The sequence below is a fragment of the Maniola jurtina genome, chromosome 4, assembly GCF_905333055.1.
Source record: "Maniola jurtina chromosome 4, ilManJurt1.1, whole genome shotgun sequence".
NCBI lineage: Eukaryota > Metazoa > Arthropoda > Insecta > Lepidoptera > Nymphalidae > Maniola > Maniola jurtina.
Window position 1 is genome coordinate 9,303,043 of NC_060032.1, and position 11,853 is coordinate 9,314,895.

An 11,853-nucleotide genomic window follows, 5' to 3' on the forward strand; every position below is an offset into this window, starting at 1 on the left:
GTCAATTTCCGGGGCGTAAGCTACCTCTGTACCACATATAAATCGGTTAAACGGATAGACACTTAAGAATCCCGTAGGAACTCTTTGATTTTTCGGTATAAAAGTAGCCTATGTCCGTCCCCGGGATGTAGGCTAACACTGTACCAAATTTCATTAAAATCAGTTCAGCGGTTGAGCCGTGAAAACGTAGCAGACAGACAGACAGACAAAAAGACACACTTTCGCATTTATAATATTAGTATGGATATGCTTAAAACATGTAACAAATTAACAAAACAATAAAAAAATAAGGAAATTGAAACTTAAAAGTTTATATCGCAACGGAATTGAGTTCCCGATTATCTACTTATTGCAACACGTCAAAGATTTATGGCACCTCGAATTACACAAAATATTAGCTTTTTTACAATTGCACTTATTCGATAAACATTGTCCCTTAGAATATTTTTTGCAGTTGCATTGCTTCATTCCTTGCCCACCAAATGAGGAAGACATCGCAGCTATTTTTCTTAATGGTAACTTGGTCTGTAAATTATTTAATTAAAAAAAATATTAAAAAAATAGCACATAAAAAATGGAATTCGTGTTTATAGGTATAATAGTAAAAATATAAATCGAACCTCTGAAAGATCATCAATCAAAATTTCTCCTGGGGTTGGAAGGACAGCGTTTCGAGGCAACCAGTCATTAATGACTCCAAAAGAAGTGCCAACTTTGTATAGTTCATTCCTTTTCTCTATGACTTTGCCGACCACATTCTTGCTATCTAAAGGCCCTCTATCTACTTTTGGAACTTCGACTAACACAGTAGAACCAACATCAATATTTCTGAATTTTTTGGATGAATGTGCTGTCATTTTTTCTGCTGCTCTTTTCAAATTCAAGTGCGAGTCCTTCCTTTCTCTCAGGATGTTTATTTCGTTTGCGCACAAATTACATATCAACTGCGAACCATATCCTTCGTCATTATTTTCTGTTGACTCTCCACAGATTACGTGTGTGATAAGTTTACATTTAATACATGTATGGGCTCCAGATGATTCCTTGTTACATATGTGACAAAACAATCTATCTGATTCGCCAACTTCGATTTCGTGTGCAATCATGTCAAAGTCGTGCAAAATATGGTTTGTATTTGTGACCGTGCTTTCACTGCCAACTATGAGTACTTTGACTCTCTCAGTCTCAGTCATGTTTTCTGGCATAATAATTGGCTCAGTGGCAATATCAAGAGTTTCACGAAGATTTTCTCGATCGGAAGTTATACTTTCATCGTCATTTACAGTCTTATGTTCATTGTCATTTGTAGTTTCTAAGAACTTCTCCAAATCCTCTTCCATTTCAAAATGAGAAATTATATTCTTAGACAAACGCGTAGAAGTTAGACCGCATCTTGGATCATCTCCAAAAAGGGCTTTAAACGGTGTCCTTCCAATCGTAGAATGGTATGACGAATTTTTCTGGAATTGAGCGAAGTAACAACCTATTGACCAATTAGTGGAATTATTATCCACCATCCAAGCCCGAATCATGTTCTTCACGTCTTGGTTAGAGCGTTCTACACTTCCCTGGCTTTGGGGATATCTGGGTCTTCCATTCACAATTTTGCAAGCTGGCCATAAGCTTACAATTTCTTTCAATACTGATGCCGTAAACTCCCGTCCATTGTCGCTTTGGAGGATAATGGGACAACCAACTTCTAAAAATATCTTCAAAATCTCTATTGCAACTTCTTTTGCTTCTTTACTCTTTAGAGGTCGTAAAAAACAAAATTTGGTCAAATGATCTTGGTACTGCAGCATCCATTTGTACTCCCCATCTGGAGATGATTGAAAATCCACAAGATCTACCTGTCCTCTTCTATTGAAGTCATCGGAAATGAGTGGCTTTACGACTATCCCAGTTTTAGGGAAACTTTTCTTGGAAAGACAAGTATTGCACAATTGGAGAAAAATATTTATGGCAAATACTGGAACCATGTACTTGTCTTTCAAGGCGTGAATAATTTTGTCACGGCGTCCGTGACCTGTAGCAACATGTGCATCGAGAATTCGTTGATAGTATTGATTGCTTGAAACTATTTGTACCACTGGATCTTGCTGAGACTTCCTTTTCACTATCAAGACTTTTTCGTCACTAAAAGTCATAATATCATACTTTTTGGCGTGATAGTATTCTTTGTCTGTGGGCCGACGTCCCAAAACTTTAGCTTTATTAAAATTTTCTATCATTTTAATTACATTTTTAATTTTTTCCTCTGTCCATTCCGACTTCTTACTATTTTGGTTATAGCCACTATAAAACTTTCGTAGCTCTGTGGTAAATTTCACTTCGTCAACAATTTTTCTAGCATTTACCGTACTATCTTCACCATTTTGGCTGTCCGCAGCTTCTAGGTCACTCATTATGGGTCTTGTTTAGTAACCCTACTAAAATAAAACTATTTTCACAGTTCCAACACTGTTACAACATTAAAAACTTTATAAAAACACACGAGCAGCCGGTTTGTTTATGTTCCGTGGCGAACAATGGCGGTGGAGAAGGAGCACGTGACTTATTCAACCAATCAGAGCGCACGTGGCGTTTGGTTATTGCTTACTTTTTATTTTACGCGTGATTTTCGTAAGTTTATCAATTTGCGAAAATGTGAGCGTAAATTAATACAATTTATCTCTCGTTTAGAATCCTACGAAGGTTTATAAATATCCTAGGAAATTTTTAAACTAGCGGTTCTTGTTATTTTCCGATGACATATATAAATCCAACGTCCCCCTTGCGCGGGTCCGTTTGTTCAGGTTATATTGTAATACTTTGCGACCACCGACTGCCCAGTGTGTGATAAAATTGCAACCCTATTCAATGCTACATGACAGGTTTAATAGGTACTGCTAAGTCGCTCTAAGGGTTCCTTTGCAAAATTTTAGAGTGGTATGGAGTGTGGACTAGTTGAAACAGATCAACTTGTAAAGAAGAACAGGTAAATATTTACACCAAGGTTAAGAACATAAACAAAAAAACTAGTTGTCACAACTTCTACCTACAAAACCTAGTTACTTATAAAAAATTTATTTGCCTCTAGTCTCTACTAATCATGGAATTTGGAATTCTTTTTCTTTGCTACTAACTTTCTGAAAGGATTACGAGGCTATGATTACGAGAAACGACTTGTTTTTGACAAGTTTTTAGAAAACAATTTGTGAAAACGTTTTTTGCGGTCGGTATGATATTGGCTCACTACATAATATAGTACACTACATAAAAGCTATCATAAAAATGACATTACTCTGCCACTTATGATAAAATACTTATAAAATATGAAGAATATATAATTATACAGTGTATTGCCGATTGCGGTTGAGAAATTTCCTATTATGTACCTACTTTATTGCGACCATACATCGCCGTTGGGCCTCAGTTCGCAGATACCTCGGTGAAAGACAGAGTGGAAGTGGAAATACCCTGTGATTCGACCGGCACCATCGGGAGAAACACTTGGAGCTCGTTAGGAATCTACGGCGTCGGAGCTGGGTTTGATTAATTTAGGCTACTGTTTATAAACGTTAATTATTACCATTCAAAATCGGTAACCATACCCACGAAACGCTGGATAGCAAACCAGTAAGAGGAAAAGCTGCAAAGCTTCAACAATCAACATATTCCTTATTAACTAGTAAACAATGAAATAAGGTTTCCAGTAACTACCTAAGCAGGTGCCTAGTGCATTTTTTTTCCTGTCATAAAGCTCCATTATATAATGGCAGCTTTGTTATACTACCATCTAGCCTATTAGCTGATAAGTAATATTATTGTAGCTTAAATTTCTACTTGCCTGATGAATGTTTTTTTTTTAAATAAAAACGTACCTATATAGTAACATTTAGTAGGTCCAAGGCCGAAATGCTATTTCTCTCAGTGGAATGATTTAACGGGTTGGTTTATCAAAATAGTATAGAATAATTTTGCATTTTGCTATACTCTAAATTTGAGTAACGTTAACCTTCTGTTAAGATAAGGAGTTCAGAGGTCGTTCCTGTATATTGTCTGAAAATTAAAAGGGAGTTAGGGTTAACGATGATCATTAGATGTTCCTGATAACAGCTCAACAGACCGCGTAACGTGCTTTCCGAGAGCAGAGATAAAACTTATTACTAATTTTAGTAACCCCAAAAATCAGTTACCTACTTACTTGATATTCGGGTATTTTACATCATGTAGAATTCTGGACTATTCTCTTCAAGATAAAAGTGAATAGGCACCTTCTAGGCAAGTACGCCCCAACCTAGACATCATTGTTCTGTACTTACTAAGCTCGATTATAGTCCAGAGCAAGCCTCATCCCTTCATCGGTCTGTACGCTTGCACTACTCTACCGAGATAGCTTGTATCCTGGGAAAGGATATAGGCTACTTTTTATCCAAAAAACCAAAAGTTCCATCGGGATTTAAAAAAATATTTTATTATTGTTTACATGGACGAAGTTGTGAGCTTAATTTACTTGTTAGGGACAGAGATCGTTTTCATCCTGCCCGGCTAGTATGGGCAGTAGATAAAAATTATATCCCCCGATTATATCCACTTATGTCATACAAATCAGTGGATAAAATCGGGGATATAATTTTTATCTACTGCCCATGCTAGCCGGCCTGGACTATATCTATGTCTGTCATAGACTACTTTTTATCGCAGTAAGTGTTCCTACGGAATATATAAAAACAAATTCACGCGGATGAAGTCGCGGGCATTATCTCTATTATTGTTGAATAAAATAAAAATTAAATTGGTAATATTTGAGAAGTGTAAACCAATGTTAATATCAAAACAGCCGAGAACCGTAAATTATTATTATTGTAATATGATATTAGGTACAAATAATATTTCGTTCGAAAAATTAAAGCAATTTCGTTATGTTAAAATAACCATAAAATGAAATGGAGCAATTGTACGATAAGATTGGCTGAAAGGGTCTTCAGATTGTTTACACAACACATCTCTCTGCAATCTCATTACTTCTGCTCCAGACGTAAATCATTTCGAGTTTAGTATTTCTCCATAAAGAGCAAAATGGAGGTACTGAAACACGAGCGATTCTGTTATGACCGTCGTATTTATGTCATAATTTTGTAACCCAATTGTAATCTTACAGTACTTAGGTACCATTAATTTAAGTGAAAATGAGCTTTTGGGAACAAAATGATTACAATGTGCTCTTCATATCTAATTTGAACCGAGGATATGGAATGCCCTTGCAGCTTCCGTTTTCCCTCCACTTTAAATATAGGATTACCTACACGTACCTACACACCTACGTATATCTTCAAGTCAAGAGTGAATAGGTATCTTCTAGGCATGCAGTAGGTTGATTGCAGTCAAGCGCTAGTCTATAAATGAAAAAAAAAAAATCAGTCAAGTGCGAGTCAGTCACGACAGGTAGGTACCATACCATCGTAAAAGAAATAATACTTTTTAATTTTTTTAATTTTCATGGCGATATACATTTTGGAATTTTTATTATTTGTTGTTATAGGTGCAATAAAAATCACATTCTGTGAACATTTTAACTCTGTTATTACAGTTCACGATATACAGCCCGCTGATAGACGGACGGAAGGACAGAGAAGGCTTAGTAATAGGTTCCTCTTGGGTACGGAACCCTAGAAAGAGTTGAGTGTTATGAGGCTAGAACTTAACTGGAATACACCAGCTCTGTTTAAAAATTCCGAGTATCACTTCATATTAAATGTATCCAGGTAAGCAGGTTATGGTGTCGAATGCACTTCTTACAAAAACGTCCCGTTTCATTGTTAAATGCAGTCTCCTTTCTTTTATACGAGTTTATATATCTACCTATTACAACAATGAATAAATATGTATGCTATTATCTTTAGTAATTCCACACTAGATTTACCTATCAGTATATGTGAAGATATCATCGAAGATAAGTTACGAGATACCTATGTCCTAAGACGGAAACCACAAGGCTACGTCTGCAACAGATGCTTCAATATTGCTGGCCAAGAATGCGCTGGTTAGAGATATATATATGTATATATATGTATCCTTAGCTCAGATTTGAGAGCCTTGAGAGCAATAGCCTCGAAAAATGGGATCTTGGAGCTCTGTTGGTGTAGGCAATTATTTAAACCCGTGTCTTATTTCAAAGTTTCTATTAGTAAGTATACAAGAGTCGTTTGACTTCTGCACTAAATGATAATTCATTGGTTCAGGGAATCCTAAATATTGTTTCATGATTCATGATATAATATGATAATTATGTAAAATTGAATGCATCTTTGTTTGCTTGTCCCTTATGTGCACCTACTATTCATCTGATTGTGATGAACTTTGTACAGTTGCTGTCGGGACTTGCGGATAAGTTTCTGACATAGTATCAACCATCAACTATATTAGGTAGCTCCTAAGTCATTCATACAAAGTGATGCCATTTTGTATGAATGGCTTAGGAGCCATCTGATGGCTCACGAGTCACGACACGACACGACAAACGCATGCCGGGTTTTAGCTAGTATTAACCTGTTTATTACTCCTAGTCCTAGTATGATAGTAAAAAAAATGTGTCGAAGAACTTTCTCTTGCATTTAAAAATTTTTAGTATTACTCACGGAGTAAAGTTCAGAGGCTTTGCCCTCCACGTAAAGAGATAAGCCGATGAGAGCTCTCACATATTTTCTCCTCTCCCGACTTACAGCTCTAGAGAACCAATGAAATTTTCATTGAGTCTAGCAACAACAAATACATTGCGTTTAATTATCCCGGGATCCTAATCATACTTGCTTTTATTTTTCAGTAGTTTTGGGGAAATAATCTAGCACAATAGTGTAGTTGCATCTGGTAAACTAAATGTTGATTACTGGTTCGGTCCAAAGAAGAAGAAGACTTACAGTACCAGTAAAATTAATGCCCCTTTTAACTATTTCTATAATTTATAATGACTCCAATACAATTTGGCATGAAAGCCGAATTACAATACAAACACTAACAAACAAGTTAGGTACCTACAGCTAAACTTCAAATGGGTAACTTCAAATGGTTCAATGGTTCAACAACATAGGTATTTAATTTTATCATCCACTTTTCCAAAAACTCTTGTTGATAAAAATGAAATTCCAAAATGGAAGAAGGTCATATATATAGGTGTATGAATTTGAAATACATAGTAAGTACCTACACATAATATTGGATGTAATGCACGTATCAATTTGTACTCAGAAGCTAACAGCTTATATCCAGCATCGATGGCTTTAATCCCATTTCAGCAATTTGGAGGGATGATTAAAATTTAACCCGATCAGACATCGCTCAATACAGTTCGCTGCTCTTAATTTCTCAGCGATATTTCGATGTACAAAATAAAATTTGATCATTAAACGTTGAAAATAATTTAATGCTTCATTAAATTTTATTCATGTACTTAAATGTTGAAATCATTCTTGGTTGAGAATATTAAAAATTGGGAAATTCTTTCTTGACTAGCTGATGCCTGCGACTTCGTTTTTGTGGATTTAGGGTTTAAAAATCCCGTGGGTACTCTTTGATTTTCTGGAATATAAAGTAGCCTGTATCACTCTCCAGGTACCTATATCCTTTCTATAGCTATCTATATACTTACGTCGATCCGTTGCTCCGTTGTGGCATGATTGAAGGACAAACCGATAAACAAACTGACTGTCGCATTTATATTCAAGATTGTGACATTTGCCTATTAAAAAAAGAGGTAAACTTTGTATTACTACAACTACTACTACTATGAAGTAGTATGGGCTATAAAATATATCACGAGGACGATGTCGCAAGTAAAGGCTAGTTTAACTATAGGTTTAAATGCTAACATAATATTATTGTTGCAAAGATGACGGTATCAGGCTACCTTATTTTATAGTAGTAGGTACGTTCTAATACTTCTAGTAGAAGGTACTAAGTAGGTATAATGTTGTTTTTGAATTGGGGAAGGACCACAACTGAAATACAATTCAAACTTTATTTGCAATTCAAACTCAATATGTAGAGCGTATTGTAGCTCCTGGTCAGGACGGAATTCTCTGCAGAGTATAGTTCCGACACCGCAATAGTAATGAAAATGCAAATTGTACCCGAGTTTGTATATTAGTACACCTACCAGTATATAAGAGATCATTTGTTCATTTGGATAGAGGCAAAGAAATACATATTGACCTTTTTATGTTTCCGTACCTCAAAAGGAAAAACGGAACCCTTATTAGGATCACTTTGTCCGTCTGTCTGTCTGTCTGCTGTCTGTCTGTTTGTCCGTCCGTCCGTCCATCGTGTCTGTCAAGAAAACTTATAGGGTTCTTCCCGTTGACTTGGTATCATGAAATTTGGCAGGTAGGTAGGTCTGATAGCACAAGTAAAGGAATAAATCCGAAAACCGTGAATTTGTGGTTACATCACAGAAAAAAATTAAAATGTGTTTAGATTTTCAAAGAACGATAACTACCTATACCAGGTGGGGTATCATATGAAAGGGCTTTACCTGTACATTCTAAAACAGATTTTTATACATAATAGTTTTTGATTTATCGTGCAAAAGGTCGAAAAAAATACCCGAGTACGGAACCCTCGGTGCGCGAGTCCGACTCACACTTGGCCGGTTTTTTTTTTTTTCATTTATAAACTGCGCTCAACAAACACGTGATGATGCAACCTAAAGGTGCCCACGCATTTGAACTGCACTGCAGCGGAACTGCGCGTCGCGTCAGCGCCCCGCACGATATTCTTTGCAGCCGCGCCGCGCGGCAGTGACGTACGCGCGTCGCGGCTGGAGAGAATATCGTGCGGGGCGCTGACGCGACGCGCAGTTCCGCTGCAGTGCAGTTCAAGTGCGTGGACACCTTAAGATGGAGCGCGCTTGCCTAGAAGATGCCTATTCACGCTTTACTTAAAGGTACCCAACAAAATTGACACTCTTTATGAATGTTAAATTTATAAAAATAAACAAATTCTCAATCGCTTTGTAATTTAAAGTATTGTATAGTACTAGTATCTACTTCAACTTTTCTCTAAATGAAAACAAGGAAAATATGCAGCAAAGTTTCTTTATTTTCATACAGAAGCCTGCAACTCTAATGATAAGGAAATTTCTTAGTATTTTTTTATAATTATATTTTTCATGTCTAATAAGTTCAATGAAGACTGAAACATTTTCTTCCAGCTAAATTGTTAAGTTTCTCTATGTTATAGGAGTACTAATCGTTACACTGTTGAAATGAGCCGACAGCAGTAGGGGATCTGTCTGGCGCAAACGTTTGTTTTTAGCCCCCGACCCTAAATGATGGGTGTTATAAGTTTGACGTGTGTATCTGTGTATCTGTCTATGGCATCGTAGCTCCTAAACTAATAAACCGATTTTAATTTCGTTTTTTTGTTTGAAAGGTGGCTTGATCGAGAGTGTTCTTAGCTATAATCCAAGAAAATCGGTTCAGCTGTTTGAAAGTTATCAGCTCTTTTTTAGTTACTGTAACCTTCACTTGTCGGGTGTGTTATAAATTTTTAATTTACACTTGTCATTTAGTTAGTTACTTGCTTTTACATTGTTACTTGGTACTGTTAATTAATCCGTATTTATACCTATTAATATTATCACAAATGTGAAAGTGTGTCTGTTGGTTTATTTGCTAGCTTTTCACCGTCTGTTTATTCTGACGACACTGACAAAATTTTGTACAGAGACAGCTGGCATTCTGAGAAAGGCCACAGGCTACCCGTAAATCAAAGTATGTATTCCCTTTGGATTTTAAACAAGTGTAAATTAAAAATTTATAACACCCCCGACAAGTGAAGGTTACAGTAACTAGAAAAGACCTGATAACTTTCAAACGGCTGAACCGATTTTCTTGGACTATTCCGCGCCTACGATCCAAAGTATCTGAGTTTTCCAAAACATTATTTTCAAATAAATAATTATGTATCAAGGCAACGTCCATCTTGACAGCTTGACATTTGTCAATTAACATAATATTATGAACCTAACGGTTATCTAACCTTCTTTTCTACAAGAAAACTAGAAAAGAGCTGATATCTCTTAAACGGCTGAACCAATTTTGTTGGATTATAGCTAAGAACACTCTCGATCAAGCCACCTTTCAAACAAAAAAAAAGTAAATTAAAATCGGTTCATTCGTTTAGGCGCTACGATGCCACAGACAGATACACAGATACACAGATACACACGTCAAACTTATAACACCCCTCTTTTTGGGTCGGGGGTTAAAAACTAAATCCACGTGGACAATGCGCATCGCGGGCATCATCTATTTCGTAGCTCGTATCCTCGGGAAGCGGCGGGCATATAGGCTACTTTTTATCCCGGAAAAAGAGTTTCCACGGGATTTTTAAAAAGCCCAAATACACGCGCATGTGTTATATCTAGTAAGTGGACCTACCATCACGAGCCATGCTATTTTAAAAGTGATGGGAACTTTTAGGCTTTTTAGATCTATAAAGATGACGTTAGAATCTACAATCTTTTACTCGTTTGTAGTAAACTTTAAATCTTTTTTTTTTAATCCGTAAAGGTGATTGATAAAAGTCAAACGAATCTCAATTGGGCGCTGGAGGCTTTTTCGGCCGAGGATTTGCTTTTCGTCGTGATGGTTTACAAAGTGATTCCGCCTTTAGCTGAGAGGGACTGAGAGTTTTAAGGTGGTAATCACATTTTTTTGGATCTTTGCGACTGCGTAGAGCATTTGAGGAGATTTAACGCATTAAAGTATTAAAGCGGCTATTAGGACAAAAGTATGCCGATAATATATTATGAGGTCATAACCTCAAATCGATCCACTGTGAAGATATTTTCTGAAAGTTTGGAGATTTTACTAACCGACTTCTAAAAAAGAAGGTGGTTCTCAATTCGGCTTGTTTTTTAGGATTCCGTACCTCAAAAAGAAAAACGGAACCCTTATAGGATTTTATTGTCTGTCTGTCTGTCTTTTTTAATGCTAATCTGTTGAGCGATCTTTAACGGGGAGCGCGAGGCAGAGAGATAGTGGTTTATCTATTTCTGAAATTCAAATAGCTATTGAAATATCGCTTCGCACTGCAAAGTTTGCAGTTGCACCGTTTGTAGAGAAGTAAATATTCTGTATTTCGCGTAGAAGCGATTTCTATTCTTGAGAAAAGCGTCAGATACGAGTGTGTACCTACTCAGTAGCGAAATATAAATGCGGAAGTGAGTTTGCCTTTGTCTGTGTTTACGTTTCTTTTTCTGCTAGGTTTTCAGATGTAAGAAGGTTTTCTTAAGTAACAGTATTAAGTTAGTTAGTCTAGTTAAAATACAGGTATGCAAAGCCGCAGACGAAATTTTCTGGTAAAAAATATAGAAAAAATAATTCACATTCGGTATTTTATCATGCAATAGAAAATGACGAACAACAAGTTTAGGGTTACAAACAAGGGAATCATGTTCTGTCATACACGTACGTGTTAAAAATTTTACGGAACGAGTCAGTGTTTGAATACAACAAAATTGAAGTTGGTGTTTTTGGGTGCAAAATTTACGAGCTAACGAGTTTTGCGGAAATTTTTTGCCGGTTTGTTACGAGCTACGTTAATTTATGTTGAGAGCAACGCCTCTAAAATATGGCTGTTCTAGAATTCACTTTAAATTAAAAAGAAGTTAACTTCTGTAAACGTCTATTAAAGCTAAATCATCAACAGGTTATTTCAAAACTCAAAAATATACTCAATTATGTAGGTAAGTATAAGCAATTTAGGCATCATTGCCCAAAAGAGTCAATAAGAAGGCATTTATAGCGGTTTAGCTCAAAATGGAAAACTACGTACGTACTAAGCAATTAATAACCAATATTAATAATGGAT

General features: G+C 36.2%; 1 protein-coding gene across 1 annotated transcript; it reads right to left on the bottom strand.

Moving 5' to 3' along the window:
• Positions 1-219: 219 nt before the first annotated feature.
• LOC123864619 (KRAB-A domain-containing protein 2-like) lies at positions 220-2,756 on the bottom strand. Its single transcript, XM_045905203.1, has 2 exons — positions 621-2,756; positions 220-525 (listed from the first exon to the last, which is right to left on the bottom strand). Exons 1-2 carry the CDS (start codon positions 2,403-2,405, stop codon positions 343-345), a joined length of 1,968 nt encoding a protein of 655 aa, XP_045761159.1. The 5' UTR covers positions 2,406-2,756; the 3' UTR covers positions 220-342.
• Positions 2,757-11,853: the final 9,097 nt, after the last annotated feature.